The 21696-nt window shown below is 48.0% G+C and overlaps 2 protein-coding genes across 3 annotated transcripts; both read left to right on the top strand.

The window, feature by feature from the left end:
• The first annotated feature begins 179 nt into the window (after positions 1–179).
• card9 (caspase recruitment domain family, member 9) lies at positions 180–5720 on the top strand. Of its 2 annotated transcripts, XM_047591007.1 has the most exons (12): positions 180–426; positions 2777–2846; positions 2919–3056; positions 3137–3255; positions 3378–3584; positions 3655–3738; positions 4197–4487; positions 4579–4704; positions 4825–5013; positions 5092–5170; positions 5237–5402; positions 5487–5720. In XM_047591007.1, exons 1-12 carry the CDS (start codon positions 313–315, stop codon positions 5578–5580), a joined length of 1677 nt encoding a protein of 558 aa, XP_047446963.1. In that variant the 5' UTR covers positions 180–312; the 3' UTR covers positions 5581–5720. The 2 variants fall into 2 exon arrangements, with proteins under 2 accessions (XP_047446963.1, XP_047446962.1); XM_047591006.1 differs by having other exon boundaries at positions 5092–5402.
• A 997-nt stretch (positions 5721–6717) lies between these two features.
• ccdc180 (coiled-coil domain containing 180) lies at positions 6718–21596 on the top strand. Its single transcript, XM_047592733.1, has 35 exons — positions 6718–7047; positions 7117–7208; positions 7325–7410; positions 7486–7595; positions 8091–8210; positions 9403–9513; positions 10752–10847; positions 10947–11110; positions 11566–11658; positions 11892–11971; positions 12086–12174; positions 12955–13074; positions 13190–13363; positions 13484–13599; positions 13842–13968; positions 14043–14171; positions 14253–14431; positions 15026–15195; positions 15274–15454; positions 15548–15694; positions 15763–15907; positions 15989–16105; positions 16756–16833; positions 16915–16998; positions 17089–17228; positions 17321–17367; positions 17436–17475; positions 17980–18057; positions 18203–18269; positions 18361–18496; positions 18883–19043; positions 20565–20690; positions 20766–20853; positions 20993–21138; positions 21456–21596. Exons 1-35 carry the CDS (start codon positions 6988–6990, stop codon positions 21591–21593), a joined length of 4035 nt encoding a protein of 1344 aa, XP_047448689.1. The 5' UTR covers positions 6718–6987; the 3' UTR covers positions 21594–21596.
• The last annotated feature ends 100 nt before the right edge of the window (positions 21597–21696 follow it).

Here is a 21696-nt window from a genome sequence, read left to right on the forward strand (position 1 = left end):
TGGACGTGACTTCTCCTTTCTGTTTTCCGCATGTTGTTAGTTCTCTAAAGTTCACTTCTTCCTCTTTCAACGCGGTGGACACCAGAGACAGAGGAGAGACGGAGAGAGGACAGAGGAGAGACGGAGAGAAACAGAGGACAGACAGAGAGAGGACAGGAGAGACAGAGAGGACAGAGGGGAGAGAGAGAGGGGAGAGGCAGAGAGAGAACAGAGGAGAGACAGAGAGGACAGGGGAGAGGCAGAGAGAGGACAGAGGAGAGACAGAGAGAGGACAGAGGAGAGACAGAGAGAGGACAGAGGAGAGACACTGTGATGGACGGACTGAGTGAGGATGACCTGGTCTGGCTGCAGCTGGACGACTTCAGGATGTTACTCATCAAAACCATCGACCCCTCCAGGATCACCCCCTACCTCCGTCAGTGCCAGGTACCAGGACCAGGACCAGGACCAGGACTAGAACTAGGAGTAGGACCAGGACCAGGACCAGGACAAGGACCAAGACTAGAACTAGGAGTAGGACCAGGACCAGGACCAGGACCAGGACTAGAACTAGGAGTAGGACCAGGACCAGGACAAGGACTAAAACTAGGAGTAGGACCAGGACCAGGACACACAGCGTTCCTGTTAATTATCAGTTAGTTATCAGCGTTCCTGTTAATTATCAGTTAGTTATCAGCATTCCTGTTAATTATCAGCGTTCCTGTTAGTTATCAGTGTTCCTGTTAGTTATCAGTTAGTTATCAGCGTTCCTGTTAGTTATCAGTGTTCTTGTTAGTTATCGGTTAGTTATCAGCGTTCCTGTTAGTTATCAGCGTTCCTGTTAGTTATCGGCTAGTTATCAGCATTCCTGTTCGTTATCGGTTAGTTATCAGCGTTCCTGTTAGTTATCGGTTAGTTATCAGCATTCCTGTTAGTTATCGGTTAGTTATCAGCGTTCCTGTTAGTTATCAGCGTTCCTGTTAGTTATCAGTGTTCCTGTTAGTTATCAGTTAGTTATCAGTGTTCCTGTTAGTTATCAGCATTCCTGTTAGTTATCAGTGTTCTTGTTAGTTATCAGTCAGTTGTCAGCGTTCCTGTTAGTTATCAGCGTTCCTGTTAGTTATCAGTCAGTTGTCAGCGTTCCTGTTAGTTATCGGTTAGTTATCAGTCAGTTGTCAGCGTTCCTGTTAGTTATCGGTTAGTTATCAGTCAGTTATCAGCGTTACTGTTAGTTATCGGTTAGTTATCAGTGTTACTGTTAGTTATCAGTCAGTTATCAGCGTTCCTGTTAGTTATCAGCATTCCTGTTAGTTATCAGTCAGTTATCAGCATTCCTGTTAGTTATCGGCTAGTTATCAACGTTCCTGTTAGTTATCAGTGTTCCTGTTAGTTATCAGTCAGTTATCAGCGTTCCTGTTAGTTATCAGCGTTCCTGTTAGGTATCAGTGTTCCTGTTAGTTATCAGTCAGTTATCAGCGTTCCTGTTAGTTATCAGCGTTCCTGTTAGTTATCAGTCAGTTGTCAGCGTTCCTGTTAGTTATCGGTTAGTTATCAGTCAGTTATCAGCGTTACTGTTAGTTATCGGTTAGTTATCAGTGTTACTGTTAGTTATCAGTCAGTTATCAGCGTTCCTGTTAGTTATCAGCATTCCTGTTAGTTATCAGTCAGTTATCAACGTTCCTGTTAGTTATCGGCTAGTTATCAACGTTCCTGTTAGTTATCAGTGTTCCTGTTAGTTATCAGTCAGTTATCAGCGTTCCTGTTAGTTATCAGCGTTCCTGTTAGTTGTCGATTAGTTATCAGCGTTCCTGTTAGTTATCGGCTAGTTATCAACGTTCCTGTTAGTTATCAGCGTTCCTGTTAGTTATCAGTCAGTTATCAGCGTTCCTGTTAGTTATCAGTGTTCCTGTTAGTTATCAGTTAGTTATCAGTCAGTTATCAGCGTTCCTGTTAGTTATCGGCTAGTTATCAGCATTCCTGTTCGTTATCGGTTAGTTATCAGCGTTCCTGTTAGTTATCGGTTAGTTATCAGTCAGTTATCAGCGTTCCTGTTAGTTATCGGCTAGTTATCAGCATTCCTGTTCGTTATCGGTTAGTTATCAGCGTTACTGTTAGTTATCAGTTAGTTATCAGTGTTCCTGTTAGTTATCAGTGTTCCTGTTAGTTATCAGTTAGTTATCAGCGTTCCTGTTAGTTATCAGTGTTCCTGTTAGTTATCAGTTAGTTATCAGTGTTCCTGTTAGTTATCAGTGTTCCTGTTAGTTATCAGCGTTCCTGTTAGTTATCAGTGTTCTTGTTAGTTATCGGTTAGTTATCAGCGTTCCTGTTAGTTATCAGCGTTCCTGTTAGTTATCAGTGTTCTTGTTAGTTATCGGTTAGTTATCAGTGTTCCTGTTAGTTATCAGTCACTTTACACTTTACACTTTACTCGAACTATTTACAGTGATGGATCTACAAGACCTCACGAGGCAGAAATTTATATATAAAAAAATATTCAAAAGTTTTAATTGTAGTTTTTACCCGTTAATCTTGTTAATGTTTGACTTCAGTTAGAGTTCAGTACAAGGACCAACACACTAGGCTTCATTCCCCCTTCAAAACAAAAACATCCTGAATCCCTGGTCCCTGGGTCATGGATTCTGAATCCTGATTGGTCCCTGGGTCATAGATTCTGAATCCTGATTGGTCCCTGGGTCATACATTCTGAATCCTGATTGGTCCCTGGATCATAGATTCTGAATCCTGATTGGTCCCTGGGTCATAGATTCTGAATCCTGATTGGTCTGTGTGTTGTCAGGTGATCAGTGCTGAGGACGAGGAGCAGCTCTTCAATGACCCCACACTCGTCATCAGGAGGAGGAAAGTCGGTACGTTTCAGAACCAGAACCAGAACCAGAACCTGTCCCTGTTGTTAAATGTCTTCTTTGTCCTCTGCGTAGGAGCCCTGCTGGACATCCTGCAGAGGACGGGGGTCAAAGGTCACACAGCTTTCCTGGAGAGTCTGGAGCTGGATTACCCTCAGCTGTACAGCCGCATCACTGGGAAGGAGCCCAACAAGAAGTTCAGCATCCTTATAGGTCTGGCCCCCCGTCTCTGTCCCTGTCCCCCTGTCCTCTGTCTCCGTCCCTGTCCTCTGATGATCTCCATGTGTCTCCAGATACTGGGGGAGAATCTGCTCTGACTCAGTTCCTGATGTCGGAGGTCAGCCGCCTCCAGAGGGCGCTGCAGGATGAGAGGAAACGACGCCAGCGAGCACGCTCCGTTGCCAAGGAGCAGGTCGGCATGGCAACAGTCCACCTAGTTACCCAGAGTTTAGCAGTAGTGAAAGTTAGCGTAGTCGCTACCCTAGCCCTGGTACAGCAGTATGGTAGATGACCCCGTCCTCCGTCCTCTGGCAGGAGGCGTGGTCTCGTCAGCAGCAGCTGAGGGACCGTGAGCTGAGGAAGGTCACTGAGCGCGTGCAGAAGATGCGAGAGGAGAGGGAGCATCTGAGTGAAGAGGTGAAGCAGCTCAGAGACCACAACTACAGCCTGATGGCCGACATCAACACCCTGAACCAGGACAAGAGCAACGCCCTGCTGGCCAACAGAGACCTGCAGATAGAGGTCAGCCCAGAACCCCCCCTCATGATCCCCCTGGTGACCTCAGCTAAACACCTCTGTCCTCTGTTTGCAGGTGGAACGTCTGAAGAACACGGTGCTGAGAGCTGAAAACCAGACGCAGCTGCTGAGACGACGGACCCTGAGACCCCTACATGAGGTAGACCAGGGGGTCCACTCATTCTGGATCAGGGGCCACATCCAGACGGATGCTTAGTCCTGGGTCTGTCTAACCCTGTCTAACCCAGTCTAACCCAGTCTAACCCAGACTAACCCTGTCTAACCCACTAGTCCAACCCAGACTAACCCTGTAGTCTAACCCAGTCTAACCCAGACTAACCCTGAGATCTGTTCTGTTATTTTTTCGTGCCTGAGTCTCAGTGAACATCAGCTGGAGTCTGGTCCTTTCAGTTTTAGCTCTCAGTCAGAACTGTCTGTCACTAATGTTCATGTTGGTCTGTTTATGGTCCCACGGTTCCTCTACTATTCACATGTTTGAAAAAAAAAAACGTGAACCTGTTTATTATTTGAATAGATTAACACTGAATACAACATGATAAAGGTTGAAGACCCCTAGGGAACTGGTCTTAGTGGTCCCTGGTCTATCTGTTATCTCAGAGACCCTGCAGCGATCATGGACCATGTGACTGGAACCCAACCAGTCAGAAAGAGACCTCCAAACCCAACAACCAGGAGAACCAGGGGATCCAGGAGAACCAGGGGAACCAGGGGAACCAAGAGAACCAGGGGAACCAGGGGAACCAGGGGAACCAGGGGAACCAAGAGAACCAGGGGAACCAGGGGAAGCTGAAGCAGCAGGAGAGTCGACCTCCTCCTCAGATGAACCTACTCTCTACAGTGTTCAGACTGAGGAGGGAACTCCACAGAGCAGAGGAGCAGAGAACCAAGGTGAGGAGATATTCAGGTCTGGTCCAGGTCCTGGTTCAGGTCCTGGTCCAGGTCTGGTTTCATTGAGACCAGGTCTGTTGTTTGTTTTCAGATTCTGGAAGAGAAGGAGGAGCTGGAGCTCCGCTGTGCTCAGCTGAAGGGAGACGCAAAGATGTACCGACAACGAAACAAACAAACCCTCAGACAGCTGGAGGAGGTGATCAGGGAGAGAGACAAGGTGAGGAGGAGCAGGAGGAGGTGAAGGACTAGGAGGAGGAGGTGATCAGGGAGAGAGACAAGGTGAGGAGGAGGAGGAGGTGCAGGAGGAGGAGTCAGTAGAGGCTGTGTTGTGTTTCAGGCCTTGTCGTCGCAGGCGGAGCACCAGGAGGAGGCGCGGCTACTCCTGCAGGAGAAGGATCAGTATAGGGAGCAGGTCAGACAGCTCACAGAGCAATCTGACAGACTGGAGCTCCGCCTCCTCAGGGCTCAGGGGGAGGAGCTACAGCTGAGGACACGCCTCCACAGAGTCACCTGTAACTCTCAGCAGGTGAGGAGGAGGAGCAAGGGGGAGGAGCATGGAGGTTGATGATGATGATGACGTCATAATGAAAGGTTTCTCCGTCAGTGTGAGAGGAGCGTCAGTAGCGAGGAGGAGGAGGAGGAGGAGGAGGAGGAGCCTGAGGCCACGGACAGCGCCACCAAAGGTCAGCATCAGATGGAGCCACGTCTCCGCGTCATGGGTCATGTGACATGTGTCTCCATGGTTACAGGCAGCAGCGAGGCGTCGGGGGAGGTGGAGGACTCCCAGCAGCAGCTCAGTCGTCCTGATGGTGGCGCTCAAGAGTCTGAGCAGAAGCTGAGCAGCGCTGCGTCGTGGCTGGAGCAGAGCGACGGACGCCTCTCCTCTATTGGTCGCTCCAACTTCCTGTACCGCAGGTGAGTGGGGCAATGCGGGGGTAAACTCCTCCCTGCAGTCGCCACGGCAACACTCTGACCGTGTCCCTGTTTCCGTGGCAACAGGAAGCGAGCAGTCAGGTCAAAGTTCATCGGCACCGAGTTCACAGCCTGTAACCATGACGACAGCAGTGGCAGCTACATCACGGACTCCGACTGAGGGGGCAGGGCCAGGGCCAGGATGGGGGCGTGGCCTCACACAGCTCCACCTTCAGATGTCTTCAAACTGTTAATTAAAAGATAAAAAGTGATTATGACATGAAAAATAAAACTTTTACTCCACAGAACACACATGATTCATTCAGTTTCATAGTGATTAAAAGTTTGTTCTCTGATCCCCTGCTAATCAGTTATTAATAGTTATTAAGTTGTTAATTCATTAGTTATTAATTGGTTATTAATTAGTTAGACTTTAACGATCCAAAAGAGAAATGTCTTGGTCTCAGTAGCTTAGCTGCACATAAAAGAAAAACTGTCCAGAATCAGCATATGAACAAATGAGCAAGAAATAGAAACAGAACATTATATTATCATTATTATTATGTCCATATGTTCCTATGGATATAATATATACAGTCTTACATTCATAGCAATGATTAATCACTTCTTCATTAGTCGAGTTCTGTTCTGCTGAAGGAAGTTATTTATTTAATAATCTCTGGCTCACATTACATTAACCCTCCTTAATTATCAATCACTAATTATTAAACGAGTTCTGGATCCGGTTTATTTAATGTATGAGTTCATTAAAATATTCTTTACATTCACCAGTGAATTATCTGCCGTAAATATTTATTTATTTATTTAAACGGGTCTTTTCCTGTTGATCGGTCAACAGGAAAAGACTCACACACACACACACACTCACACACACACACACACACACACACACACACACACACACTCACATACTCACACACATACACACACACACACACACACACACACACACACACACACACACCTCACACACATACACACACACACACTCACACACACACACACATACACACACACACACACACAGACACACACACACTCACATACTCACACACACACACACACACACACACACACACACACACTCACACACACACACACACACACACACACACACACACACACACACACACACACACACACACACACACACCACACACACACACACACACACACACACACACACACACACACACACACACCACACACACACACACACACTCACACACACACACACACACACACACACACACACACTCACATACTCACACACACACACACACACACACACACACACACACACACACACATGTATATATGACTCTGGTCCAACGACTCTCAGCGCTGCCTCGTTGTCATAGCGACGGAAAAACTCAACACGGAGACTTTAAGGAGAGTTTACCGGATCATAACCGAATAATTTCAGGAGGCTTTACCGGATAATTACCGAATAATTTAAAGAGAGTTTACCGGATAATTTCAGGAGAGTTTACCGGATAATTACAGGAGGCTTTACCGGAGCTCAAGAGTTAACGGGTCCAGTAAAAGAAGAGGCCGAGGCGATAACATGAGCGACCGGAGACCAGGTCCCGGTGGACCGGTGTACCGGCAGCTGTTCGACGCTCAGGTGAGTCCAGCTCTGACCACACAATGGCGGCTGATCTTCATCTTTATCTTCATCTTCTTCATGTTCCAGGTTCTACTGTCCAGGTCTCTGCTGGCTGGGCGCAGGGACACCAGGACAAGATGTCTGTCCTCAGAGGACAACACAGCCTGCAGCACCAGCAGGTAGAGGGCAGACAGACGGAGACTGGAGGACAGAGACAGAGCAGTTTGTCCTTCATCATGACTTTGTAGAATGTAAACATTCATTCTGTCTGTCCCTGTCTGTCTCTGTCCGTCAGTGACTTGTCCTCCAGGAGACCGGGAGACCACGGTGATGATCGTGATATTGAAGATGATGACGTCAGCAGACTTCCTGATTCCGTTGGTCTGTATGTAACCATGACAACGCCTTATTTACCTGACAATCAGCTGATCAATGTAACCCCCCCCCCACCCTTAGTGGCGGATCAGCTGAGCTCTGACGTCATCAAACGTCTGCACGAAAAAAAACATCAAAAACACGAAGAGACTCTGAAACAGCTGGAAGCACAATTGGGACACCTGTCTCAGGTAAGACACCTGGAAGACATTCGTCTCGTATGGGACAGATAAAGGACAGGTATGGGACAAGTATAGGACAGGTATTGGACAATTATTGCACAGGTATGGGACAGGTGTACGACAGGTGTACGACAGGTATAGGACAGGTATTGGACAGGTATAGGACAGGTATTGGACAGGTATAGGACAGGTATAGGACAGGTATTGGACAGGTATAGGACAGGTATAGGACAAGTATGGGACAGGTATAGGACAGGTATGGGACAGGTATTGGACAGGTATAGGACAGGTATAGGACAGGTATTGGACAAGTATAGGACAGGTATGGGACAGGTATAGGACAGGTATGGGACAGGTATTGGACAGGTATTGGACAGGTATAGGACAGGTATTGGACAGGTATTGGACAGGTATAGGACAGGTATTGGACAGGTATAGGACAGGTATTGGACAGGTATAGGACAAGTATGGGACAGGTGGTGTAAAGTGTGCTATTGTTCTCAGGTGTGTGAGACTCAGGTGAGGACACTCAGTCAGGAGCTGCTGTCCTCTCTGCAGGAAGTGGACATAAGGTTAGACAAACTGAAGATCAGAATGGACAACCTGGAACATGTCAGTCAGCAGGTAAACATGAACACATCTGCACAAGTAACTATGTGGGGGTTGTTATGTAGGAGATTCAAGATTCAAGATATCTAGAGACTGAGGCTGGTATCTAGAGGTGAAGCTGGTATCTAGAGGTGAGGCTGGTATCTAGAGGTGAAGCTGATATCTAGAGGTGAAGCTGGTATCTAGAGGTGAAGCTAGTATCTAGAGGTGAGGCTGATATCTAGAGGTGAGGCTGGTATCTAGAGGTGAGGCTGGTATCTAGAGGTGAGGCTGGCATCTTGAGGTGAGGCTGGTATCTAGAGGCTGAGGCTGATATCTAGAGTTGAAGCTGGTATCTAGAGGTGAAGCTGATATCTAGAGGTGAAACTGGCATCTAGAGGTGAGGCTGATATCTAGAGGTGAAGCTGGTATATAGAGGTGAGGCTGGTATATAGAGGTGAAGCTGGTATCTAGAGATGAAGCTGGTATCTAGAGGTGAGGCTGGTATCTAGAGGTGAGACTGGTATCTAGAGGCTGAGGCTGATATCTAGAGGTGAAGCTGATATCTAGAGGTGAAGCTGGTATCTAGAGGTGAGGCTGATATCTAGAGGTGAGGCTGATATCTAGATGTGAAGCTGGTATCTAGAGGTGAAGTTGGTATCTAGAGGCTGAGGCTGATATCTAGAGGTGAATCTGATATCTAGAGGTGAAGCTGGTATCTAGAGTTGCAGCTGGTATCTAGAGGTGAAGCTGGTATCTAGAGGTGAGGCTGATATCTAGAGGTGAAGCTGGTATCTAGAGGTGAGGCTGATATCTAGAGGTGAAGCTGGTATCTAGAGGCTGAGGCTGATATCTAGAGTTGCAGCTGATATCTAGAGGTGAAGCTGGTATCTAGAGGTGAGGCTGGTATCTAGAGGTGAGGCTGATATCTAGAGGTGAAACTGGCATCTAGAGGTGAGGCTGATATCTAGAGGTGAAACTGGCATCTAGAGGTGAGGCTGATATCTAGAGGTGAGGCTGGTATATAGAGGTGAAGCTGGTATCTAGAGATGAAGCTGGTATCTAGAGGTGAAGCTGGTATCTAGAGGTGAGGCTGGTATCTAGAGGCTGAGGCTGGTATCTAGAGTTGAAGCTGGTATCTAGAGGCTGAGGCTGGTATCTAGAGGTGAAGCTGGTATCTAGAGGTGAAGCGATTTGAGACAGTGAATGCTAATGCTCGTGTTTGTAGGATGGGCGTGGCATCTGGGAGGAGGTGCAGGAGGAGGTGAAGCTGAAGAAGATCAAAGTGATGGAGCTGAACATTAAACTGACAGAATGTGAACGACAACGAAGAGACGAGGTCAGAAATCAATCAATCAACCAACCAGTCTTTAGTTAAAACTATCCTTAATCATTGATCAATATTAATATTTATTAACATGCCCTTTGCCCTGTTCTTTGGGAGACCAAAATTTGATCACAAAAAACATATTTATTTATATTTCATATATATATATATTTATACTCAGCAGCTGTAGACTGGAGCCCCTATTGTTTTCCCGCGTGTTTCTTCTTCTTATTTATTATTTTTCATCATCCTACCTTTTTTCGTCCCTCAACGAGTTATATATCAAAACGTGCGGCTTGATCGGGATCGGTGTGCTGTTACTTTTCTTTCCGAAATACAGACTTGCGTCGTGAAAAACTGCGAAAAATTTCCCATAGAAAATGAATGGTACAGACGAAAAAAGAACCAAAAAAAGACAGTTTTTCAAAGATCTACTGCTCAGGAAAACTGTCACGTACAGACTTAATTTAAACTTTAAAATGTAGACACAAGCCTTGTGTGTTGCTGTATTATCATCTCATTTTGATCAGTCACTGTTCAATGACCATGAGTGCGGAATGAGAGAAGGTGTGTGAACGTCTCGCTCGTTTCTGTGTCCCGGCTCCGCGCGTTTCCGTCGTCATTGACGACCACTGTGAGTTGCCACGGCAACCGCTGACCCTCAGGCCTGAGCCACAGCTGAGACCAGTTCATTAATCAGATGTCTCTGCTGTTAATGCAGCTGATCCCTGTGTCCCACAATTTATGTTACAACAACACACACCCACACACACACAGGTAACTTTGTGATTACAGTAATACACACATGCGCATGCAAGTGCGCCACACACATAAACACACATACACACATGTACACACAAACATACAGGAAACCTTATGTTGTTACAGTTACAGATACACACAGGAAGAGTAGTAGGATGTACAAACATGCATAACTGTGCTAACTGTAAGCTAACTGTGCTAACCGTATGCTAACTGCGCTAGATGTGGGTTAAGTGTGCGACATGTGTGTCAAGTGTGTGACATGTGGGTTGACTGAACTAAATGTAGGCTAACTATGCTAACTGTAAGCTAACTATGCTAACTGTAAGCTAACTGTGCTAAATGTGAGTTAACTGTGCTAAATGTGAGTTAACTGTGCTAACTCCCATGGTGACAGAGACAGTACCCCCCAACATTAGCTCCCGTAGCCCCTTCAAAATTTCCCAGAGGGAATTTTCTAGTTAATATTTATTTTCTACCCGTTGTAGATCAGAGCTGCTCTCAGGATGAATCTCCACCTCCTGGAGGAGATCAACCTCCTTCCTCCTCCTGACGTCCACAGACTGATCCACACAGAGGCCACGGTAACTCCCTGTCTGTCCTCTTTGTCCTCTGACCCCCCTGTCCTGTGTCACCTGACCTGTCTGTCCCCTGTCCTCTGTACCCTCTGTCCTCTGTCTCAGTTGTTGAACCAGTCTCTGTTGGCAAATCATCGCAGCACCGTTCGTCTCCTGCTGCTCCTTCAGGAGGACATCCTGCAGCAGGAGTCACTCCTCCGTCGTCTCTGGGAGGACGGTCTGAGCCGGTGGAGGAGGAGCAGGGTCAGCCACATCTTAGACCGGTTCAGGTGGGTGGAGGTCCAGGTGATAATCTGGTCCAGGTGATAGACTGGTCCAGGTGATAGACTGGTCCAGGTGATGGTTTGGTCCAGGTGATAATCTGGTCCAGGTGATAATCTTGTCCAGGTGATGGTTTGGTCCAGTGATGGTTTGGTCCAGTGATAGACTGGTCCAGGTGATAGTCTGGTCCAGGTGATGGTTTGGTCCAGTGATAGACTGGTCCAGGTGATAGTCTGGTCCAGGTGATAATCTGGTCCAGTGATGGTTTGGTTCAGTGATAGACTGGTCCAGGTGATAGTCTGGTCCAGGTGATAATCTGGTCCAGGTGATGGTCTTGTCCAGGTGATAGACTGGTCCAGGTGATGGTTTGGTCCAGGTGATAGACTGGTCCAGGTGATGGTTTGGTTCAGTGATAGACTGGTCCAGGTGATAGTCTGATCCTTAGTAACATGCTGTGTTGCAGGTGTGTGTGCGCAGGGGACCAGGATCAGCTGATCTCAGGTCAGATTCCAGCTGATCTGAATGAACAACGACGTGACCTCATCTACAACATCTGGTAACAGATAACAAACACTTATAACAAATGTAGCGAAATAAAAGATGCTAATGCTAAGAGCTGTACTATAGACTTATCTATTACCTACAACAGAGTTTATTTACAGAATATCGTTATACTTCTGATAACCAGCAGCTAATCAAATAACTTACTGCTTTTTACGTGGGAGAATGAATGAATTAAGTTTATGATTGGCTCAGTTTGGTCCAATCAATGCTCCCTGTGTCTTTCAGCAATCTAGCCCCGCCCACCTGCTCAACCACCCTGGTCTCTGATTGGTTTGACCAGCTGACAGCTGTCAATCAACGGATCGGTAACTACAGAGGACAGTGATGTCATGTGATTACAAAGATGTTTCATATGAACATGGGACACGTCTGTCCTTAGGGGGACACCTGCTGACACCTGTCCCTGTCTTTGTCTCCAGACTCCGCCCACTCTGTCCTCATCCACTGTCTCCGTTGTCGTTATGAGGAGACATGGAGGGATCGGCTGGTGGAGGTGCAGAGTGCTCAGGTCAGTTTATTTCTAAAGAAACAAGAAAAAATAATAACAAATAAGAAAACATTAAATAAAACATTAAACATTAAATAAAACATTAAACATTAAACATTAAATAAAACATTAAACATTAAATAAAACATTAAATAAAACATTAAACATTAAATAAAACATTAAATAAAACATTAAACATTAAATTAACCATTAAACATTAAATGAGACATTAAATAAAACATTAAACATTAAATAAAACATTTAACATTAAACATTAAATAAAACATTAAACATTAAATAAAACATTAAATAAAACATTAAACATTAAACATTAAATAAAACATTAAATAAAACATTAAACATTAAATAAAACATTAAATAAAACATTAAACATTAAATTAACCATTAAACATTAAATGAGGCATTAAATTAACCATTAAACATTAAATAAAACATTAAATAAAACATTAAACATTAAATGAGACATTAAATAAAACATTAAACATTAAATAAAACATTAAACATTAAATAAAACATTAAACATTAAATGAACCATTAAACATTAAATGAGACATTAAATAAAACATTAAACATTAAATAAAACATTAAACATTAAATAAAACATCAAATAAAACATTAAATTAACATTAAATAGTGGAGACGCCAGGTTTGTCCACAACCTGCTCCATAACATTTGTTCCCATTTTATCAACTACTATTAAAAAGTCTTGAGTTACCTCGGGGGGACGCGTGCCCCCATTTGAGAACCAGTGTCCTAGTCCACCTGTCTGTCTCCTGCAGGAGGCGCTGTCTGCTCTGCAGCTCTCAGAGGAGGAGGTGAAGGAGGTGGTGGTCTCTCAGCTCCTCCCACTGATTGGACGACACCAGAGTCAGGATGAAGAGCGATTGGCTGCTGTAGATGTAGGCCACACCCCTGTCCCCCTGCCTCTCTGTCTCCCTGTCCTCCTGTCTCCCTGTCCATTTGTCTCCCAGCCTCTCTCTAACCTGTCTCTATCTAACCTGTCTGTCTCTCCAGGTGTCCTGTGATGCTGTGGCCCGTCTCTCTGTCCACTTCAGCAGGTGTGCGTTTGTTGTGATGCGAGCGGCAGCGTTGCTATGGGAGACGCATGTCCTCAGGTTAAAGAGGAGAGAGGAGGACGTCCAGCGGTGCGTGGACGACCTGAGACGCTCCCAGCAACAGCAGCTCCAGGTGAGTGGGAGGCGGAGCTTCTCTGGAACACGCCTCCACCGGGGAGGGGGGGGGGGACTGTTTAGGACACACCTCCACCGGGGAGGGGGCGGAGCCTGAGCTGTAGCTGTTGTGTTGTAGAGGAAGAAGCTGCGCGTGGACGAGCTGCTGGGAGGACTCCGTCAGGAGAGCAGCGAGGACGCCCTGAGGACGTCTCTTGACAAGACCACCCGCTACCTGCAGGACATCAAGGACAGGTAGGACAGCAGCTAATGCAAAAACAAATATGGTTCCTCAACTGTACAGAAGACATGTCCATCTGTCTATCTAATGTCCACAGTGTCCCCCCTAGTCCTATAATTATGGACGTGGTTTTCTCCGGGGTAGGATCCAGACTTGGTCGTCACAACCGTGCCTCTGTGATGGAAACGTTGTCTCATCCTGTCCTGTCTCATTTGTCCGTCCCAGAAAGGTTTGACCTCAGGTTTTGTCTTTTCAGCTGCAGACATTGTGTCTCCGCTCAGTGTCAGCTGTTGGACCGTCTCCCGTCTGTCTTCATGGAGGAGCTCGTGTCCTACAGCAGCAGACTCAGCTCCTTCTTCCACGTCGTCCCTGTCTACAGACCGGTAACCGTAGCAACCGCACCCCTCCCCCCCGTCCTCTTTCCTCAGAGACACCAGTGTTGTCTTTGTGTCCTCAGAGTCCAGAAGAACAGAACCTGCCCCTGTCCTCTGGTCTGGACCACGGTGGGTCTGGTTGTGTAGAGGACAGTGGGGAACAGAGGACAGGGGAAGACTCCGCCCACCCTTCTCAGGATTGGTTGACTGAGGTGACTGTCATCAATGATGGACGATGTCCTTCCTGTAGCGTGTCCTCTGACCCCCGTGTCCTCTGACCCCCATGTCTTCAGGCTGAGACATCTCTGCTGCAGTTCTGTGACCTCAGTAGCTCCGTGTCCTTCACCTCGTCAGGGGGTGTGGCCTACACCGGCCCCGCCTTCAGATGCTCCGCCCCCGACCTGCAGGACCCTCATCAGGAAGTAAACCTGAGTCCGTTTCCTGTGGAGCTGCTCACACACACCCTGGCCAGGTAGACCCTGACCCCCCTAAACCCTGACCCCGTAGACCCTGACCCCCTAGACCCTGACCAGTAGACCCTGACCCCCTAGACCCTGACCAGTAGACCCTGACCCCCTAGACCCTGACCCCCCTAAACCCTGACCCCGTAGACCCTGACCCCCTAGACCCTGACCCCCCTATACCCTGACCACCTAGACCCTGACCAGGTAGACCCTGACCCCCCTAAACCCTGACCCCGTAGACCCTGACCCCCTAGACCCTGACCCCCCTAAACCCTGACCCCGTAGACCCTGACCCCATAGACCCTGACCCCCCTAAACCCTGACCCCATAGACCCTGACCCCTTAGACCCTGACCCCCTACACCCTGACCCCCTAGACCCTGACCCCCCTAAACCCTGACCCCCCTAAACCCTGACCCCGTAGACCCTGACCCCCCAGACCCTGACCAGGTAGACCCTGACCCCCTAGACCCTGACCCCCTACACCCTGACCCCCTAGACCCTGACCAGGTAGACCCTGACCCCCTAGACCCTGACCCCCTACACCCTGACCCCCCTAGACCCATAGGGCCTGACCCCTGGCTTCTGATCCTTGGCCTCCAGGACCAGGACCCTGTTCTTCGACCACCTGGAGCAGCACTTCCAAGGCGTCCTGGTCTCGGCCGTTGCCACGGTGATGGACAGGAAGGAGGCAGTGCGTCTGGAGCAGGAAGTCCAGCTGCAGCAGCTGAACCCGGACCACGTCCAGACCCACGTCTACCGGCCCCGCCTGGGTACCGCACCTTTGACCTCAGATCCAAGATGGCGGGGCGCGGCTCCACTAACCATCCCCTCTGTGTCCTGGTCTCCAGCTGAGCTCCGGCTCCACCAGCAGCAGGTGGCGCTGCACTGTGAGGACGTCCAGGACGTCCTGGACTCCTGCAGGGACGAGGTGCAGCGGCTCCAGGACTCCATGACCAGGAGGAACCAGGACTTCAGCTCCATGCTGTCCCACATGGAGGACGAAGCCAGGGCCGTCCACAACAGCCAGGGGTAAGACCTGAACCCTGTCCCCTCTGTCCTCTGTCCTCTGTCCTCTGTCCGCTGAACCCTGTCCCCTCTGTCCACTCTGTCCCCTGGGTCCAGTCTGGAGGACCTTAGGTCCGTCCTCCAGGACCATCTCGACCTTCACATCAAAGAGACCCAGCGAAGTCAGACCAGCTTGAGACGGACGATTCTGACCCGGCTGGAGGGCACACGGACCAGGACCACCCAACTACTGGACTCATTCAGGTAGGACACAGTGGGACACAGTGGGACGCCTGAGATGGAGTGAGACAGAGACGTTGTGTCCTTTTTAGGTTGTTCAGTGAAGGAGGAGACTTCTGTCCTCAGGAGGTGAGGACGTTTCAGAGGACACTGAAGGACAAGACCAAACAGATCAGTGGGACAGAGGAGTCCGTCCTCTCTGAGATGGACACGTTTGAGTCCCGGAGTTTACAGCAGGTAGGGATGGAGCTGTAGAGGACAATGGACATGTTGGACATGATGTTGGACATGATGTTGGACATGATGTCTCCTGTCCAGGTGACGGAGACATCGAGTCGTTTCCAGGAGAAACTTTTCTTTCTTCAGTCGGAGCTGAAGTTTATAGAAAAGACTCAGAGACTGATGAAGACGACGAGGACACAGATCCAGGGACAGGTCCTGTCTGTCTGTCTCTGTCTGTCTGTCTGTACCTGTCTCTGTCTCTAACCTGCCTGTCTCTGTCTGTCTCTGTCTGTCTGTCTCTAACCTGCCTGTCTCTGTCTGTCTCTGTCTGTCTGTCTCTGTCTGTCTCTAACCTGCCTGTGTCTGTCTGCCTGTCTCTGTCTCTGTCTGTCTGTACCTGTCTCTGTCTCTAACCTGCCTGTCTCTGTCTGTCTGTCTCTGTCTGTCTCTACCTGTCTCTGTATCTAACCTATCTGTCTCTGTCTCTGTCTCTAACCTGTCTGTCTCTACCTGTCTGTCTCTGTCTCTAACCTGTATGTCTCTAACCTGTCTGTCTCTACCTGTCTGTCTCTGTCTCTAACCTGTATGTCTCTAACCTGTCTGTCTCTACCTGTCTGTCTCCATCTCTAACCTGTCTGTCTCTAACCTGTCTGTCTCTACCTGTCTGTCTCTGTCTCTAACCTGTCTGTCTCTGTCTCTACCTGTCTGTCTCTGTCTCTAACCTGTTTGTCTCTGTCTCTACCTGTCTGTCTCTGTCTCTAACCTGTCTGTCTCTAACCTGTTTGTCTCTGTCTCTACCTGTCTCTACCTGTCTGTCTCTGTCTCTACCTGTCTGTCTCTGTCTCTACCTGTCTGTCTCTCAGGTTGCCAGTAGTAACCAGGATCAGTCTCTGATCAGTTCCAGGCTGTTTGACCTGAGGAAGATGATGGAGGACACACAGGTACTAGGACATGGACCAGTCCTTTGTCAGAGGACAAGCTCAGCGCCCTCATGTGTCCTCAGGTGTCTCATGTGTCCTTAGGTGTCTCCAGACCATGTTTGTTGTGTCCTGTCCTCAGTCCATGAAGACCTCAGGAAACGCTGTCAGTACCTGGACCTTCAACGGGTACGTCCCCTGTCTGTGGACACCTGGATGTATTCACCTGATCGACATCCTGTCTGTCCCCTGGGTCTCAGTGTCTTGTCTGCTTCTCAGGAGAGTCTTCACCTGTGTCCTCATCCTCAGTCCACGAAGCAGCGGGGACCAGCACCTCATCCAGGCGTCCTGCAGCCAAGTAGGACAGGTGTGGACCTGCTAGAGGACCCAGTGATGGACGTCATAAGGTCTTTGAACAGGTAGGAGACGCTGGAGGATGCTGGAGGACACTGGAGGACACTCTGCTTGTCCACGGTCAGGTGGCTCATTGTAAGTCTTCTGTCTTCAACAGGGCAGGTTTGGTCCAGACGTCTGACAGTGTCCACAGAGACAACTCAGGTAAGACATGTCTTCTGGTCTGGTTCTCAGAGAAGTGGCTTTAGATAACGTTGTGTTTGTGTCTCCAGGTCGGAGTCTCCTGGTCTCCGAGTCTGTCTCTGCTCCCAGGTAAAACTGGTTCTGGCTATGTTCTGGTCTTTAACCTGCCAGTCACTACTCAGGGTGTAGTGTGGATGTCTTTAACCTGTCAGTCACTATCAGGTGTTGTGTTTTTACCTTCAGTCATACTCATGGTGTGTGTGGGTCTAACCTGTCAGTCATAACTCAGGGTGTAGTGTGGAGGTCTTTAACCTGCCAGTCACTACTCAGGGTGTAGTGTGGATGTCTTTAACCTGTCAGTCACTACTCAGGGTGTAGTGTGGAGGTCTTTAACCTGTCAGTCACTACTCAGGGTGTAGTGTGGATGTCTTTAACCTGTCAGTCATAACTCAGGGTGTAGTGTGGATGTCTTTAACCTGTCAGTCATAACTCAGGGTGTAGTGTGGAGGTCTTTAACCTGTCAGTCACTACTCAGGGTGTAGTGTTCTGGTCTTTAACCTGTCAGTCATAACTCAGGGTGTAGTGTGGAGGTCTTTAACCTGTCAGTCACTACTCAGGGTCTTGTTGTTCCAGTGTGAGGAGGTCCTGCAGGTCTGGTCGGACCAACAAGAGGTTCCAGATGTTTGGACCCAAACCAGAACCAAGTCCACAGTGAGTCAGTCTCTACCCGTGTCTCTGTCTCTAACCTGCCTGTCTGTCTCTAACCTGTCTGTCTCTAACTGTCTGTCTCTAACCTGTCTGTCTCTACCCGTCTCTCTGTCTCTAACATGTCTGTCTCTACCTGTCTGTCTTTCAGCTCCTTCAGCTCCACCATCAACACTATCCTGTGGAGAGCCAGCGAAGTCCTCCTCCTGGTTGCCGAGGTAACACAGACACAGACAGACCATAATAACAGAGTCTCTGTTTGGACGTCCAGTCCCATGTTGGTCCTGTCCCCTGGTCTCTGTCTTTCAGGACTTCTACCACAGCGAGCGTCTCAGCAGGTTCCAGCTAATTCCTGATTCTCTGGACCAATGGGCTGAGAGCACACAGCAAAGGCTTCTGGGATATCAGGGCCAGACCCAGAGGCTACTGAGCACGAGCAGAGAAGGTTCACACCTGTCTGTCTCTACCTGTCTCTGTCTGTCTCTACCTGTCTGTCTCTACCTGTCTGTCTCTGTCTCTACCTGTCTGTCTCTAACCTGTCTCTAACCTGTCTGTCTCTAACCTGTCTGTCTCTGTCTCTAACCTGTCTGTCTCTACCTGTCTCTGTCTGTCTCTAACCTGTCTCTAACCTGTCTGTCTCTAACCTGTCTGTCTCTGTCTCTAACCTGTCTGTCTCTACCTGTCTCTGTCTGTCTCTAACCTGTCTCTAACCTGTCTGTCTCTGTCTGTCTCTACCTGTCTCTAACCTGTCTGTGTGTCTCTACCTGTCTGTCTCTAACCTGTCTGTCTCTAACCCGTCTCTGTCTCTGTCTCTTCCTGTCTGTCTGTCAGAGGTGGTGAAGCAGCTGTCTGTCTTTGAGCAGCTGTTACATTCGTCTCCAGCTGTTTTGATCAGTAACCATGAGCAACAGCACAGGGCGTGGCTTACAGATGAAGTGGGCGGAGTCCGAGAGAAGCTGGAGGAGAAGATGGCGGCCAGCGAGAAAGAGAAGGTAACAAGTAGAAACCAGATCATCATCAGACTTTAATAGTGTGAAAATAATAAAGCAGAGATATGTTTTATATTTTTACAGAGAAGTAAACGTTTCACTGCTTTAGAAGAAACAACTGAATCCAGACACAGAAACCTGGTCTTGTGGTTCATTTAGTGTCAGATAATATTAGTTTATGCTGTATTTTTAGTCAAACCTTCAGTCTGTCCTGGAGGCTGAACAGTTTCTGGATGTTGAAACAATAACTATTTCAGTTCAACAATAAATAACGATAAAATAATAAACTGAACTGAACTGATCCACGTTTCCTCATCAACACTCGTTCATATGAATCATTGTTTGATCTGATGATCCACGTTTCCTGTCTCTGTGTTTACTGACACATGTCAACATGTTTTTAGCACTAAGGGGGCGTGGCCCTGGGAGGAAGTGACATCACTGCTGCCCGCTGCAAATGTAGCTAACTAAAAGATGCTAATGCTAAGAGCTTTACTGAGTAACATTAAAGTTTAGATTAGATATTCACCGTATTGTTTTATTGTTGAACTGAAGAAGTAACTGAAGGTTTGACTTCATCTAAAATACAGCATCAATTAATATCAGCTGAAACTGAATGAGCCACAACACAACACAACACAACACACAACACAACACAACACACAACACAACACAACACAACACAACACCTGGGTTCTGTGTCTGGATTCATTGTTTCTTCTGAAGCAGCTCTGTTCTTAAATTAGACTTTAATGATCCACCAGGGAAATGACTTTGTCACCATAACTTTGTTGAACATGAAAGTAAAAACACATAAAAACCACAAGAAATAAGATCAAAATAAAATACAAATAAACTGTTATCAAAAAATGTACAAAAGTAGTTGGCAAAACAGTGTCCAAGGCGATGTGGTTGTTTTGTCAGATGGGGGCTGTCTCCTGGTGTCTCCTGGTGTCTCATGTTGTCTCCTGGTGTCTCCTGGTGTCTCATGGTGTCTCCTGGTGTCTCCTGGTGTCTCATGGTGTCTCATGGTGTCTCCTGGTGTCTCATGGTGTCTCCTGGTGTCTCCTTGTCACTGAGGGACAAATGAAACACTAACAGAGTGTTGAGTCCTGACGCCGGGTACAGATGTGTCTATGAGACTCTGGGTCCCATCACGTCCACACAGTCCGTCCGTCCTGCTGCCAAAGGCATTAGTCCCCCTGACACAGCACGGCACCGCCCTAGAACCTCTTCCACCACCTCCTCCTCCTCCACCTCCTCCTCCTCCTCCTACACCGCGGAGGCACATTTTTCAAAAGAAGATCTTTTCAATCTGTTGGTTCAGTCAGTCTCAGCAGCTCTTCACTTAATTTCACTCGGCCAGTTTAGATCCTATTAAAGTTGCTAATCTCCATGATCAGCTGTCACTTCCTGTCACAGTGGCCGTAACCATGGAGACTCCTCTAGCTGTGACGTACCCTCTGTAGGTGAGACAGGTGAGACAGGTGAGACGTGTGAGACGTGTGTGTCTGTGGTCATCAGGGTGTGAACGTCCGTCAGCTTCGAGCGTCCCTCACAGACGACGAACTCCAGATGTTGAACAGCAGAGAGGAGCTGAGACAGCAGCAGCTGCACAGACACATCTGCTGCACACACCTGGAGCTGCAGGTAGGAGTGGGCGGAGCTACACTGACACCTGTCACTCACCTGTCAGGGCGTCTCTGAATGTGTGTTTGTTTTCAGGAGCGTCTGAGGGTCAGAGGGGCGGAGTTTATGACGACGTTGACGTCTCTGACAAAGACACTGCTCCATCAGCTGGATGCCACAGCAGGTGCTAACTGCTAACAGAAGCTAACAGGCTAGCTAACAGGCTAGCTAACAGGCTAGCTAACAGGCTAGCTAACCGTTAACTGTTGTTATTCATGTTGTTGTGTTGTTGTTGCTAACAGCAGCTGGTGATGTTTCCATAGAAACGGAGACCGCGGTGAGACCGGAGCCCTTAGAGGACAGCGCCGTTACCATGCAGGCTGTTACCATAGCAACAGCATCCATCACCTCGGCCAAATGCATCCTGGGAAATCGGGAAGTTACTGAACTGAGAGACGCTGCTGCAGAGGTACACACACACACACACACACACACACACACACACACACATACACACACACACACACACACACAGACACACACACACTCACACTCACACACACACACACACACACACACACACTAACACACACACTCACACTCACACACTCACACACACACACACACACACACACACACACTCACACACACACTTAAATACATTAATATGCACACACGTAGTCATTTCACTCATTTATTGATTCAGTGTGTGTGTTAATGTGTGTGTGTGTGTGTGTGTGTGTCTGTGTGTGTGTGTGTGTGTGTGTGTGTGTGTGTGTGTGTCAGAGGTTCGATCAGCTGATCAGGTTGGAGTTGTTGCGTTCAGACGACGACAAACGAAGACAACTGAGTGAACAACAGAGCTGGAACACACACTGGAGACAACAGACACACACACGCCTGGAGGCTCACGGCAGCACCTGATTGGCTGTTTTCACTGTGACGTCATCAGCTGTAAGAATGTTTAATAAACCACAGAAGAAGAAGAACTTCCTGTGAGTCTGTGTGTGTAGTTTCATTTATCATC

This window comes from Mugil cephalus, chromosome 8, assembly GCF_022458985.1.
Source record: "Mugil cephalus isolate CIBA_MC_2020 chromosome 8, CIBA_Mcephalus_1.1, whole genome shotgun sequence".
Taxonomy (NCBI): Eukaryota; Metazoa; Chordata; class Actinopteri; order Mugiliformes; family Mugilidae; genus Mugil; species Mugil cephalus.

What these genes read in the sequence shown, in the direction of transcription:
- ccdc180 (XM_047592733.1), top strand. Translation starts at nt 6,988, where the DNA reads ATGAGCGACCGGAGACCAGGTCCCGGTGGACCGGTGTACCGGCAGCTG. An exon ending in GACCTCATCTACAACATCTG is followed by an intron (nt 11,659 to 11,891) that starts GTAACAGATAAC and finishes TGTGTCTTTCAG; the next exon opens with CAATCTAGCCCCGCCCACCT. An exon ending in AGCGATTGGCTGCTGTAGAT is followed by an intron (nt 13,075 to 13,189) that starts GTAGGCCACACC and finishes CTGTCTCTCCAG; the next exon opens with GTGTCCTGTGATGCTGTGGC.
- card9 (XM_047591006.1), top strand. Translation starts at nt 313, where the DNA reads ATGGACGGACTGAGTGAGGATGACCTGGTCTGGCTGCAGCTGGACGAC. An exon ending in TCACCTGTAACTCTCAGCAG is followed by an intron (nt 5,014 to 5,091) that starts GTGAGGAGGAGG and finishes TTTCTCCGTCAG; the next exon opens with TGTGAGAGGAGCGTCAGTAG. An exon ending in TCCAACTTCCTGTACCGCAG is followed by an intron (nt 5,403 to 5,486) that starts GTGAGTGGGGCA and finishes CCGTGGCAACAG; the next exon opens with GAAGCGAGCAGTCAGGTCAA.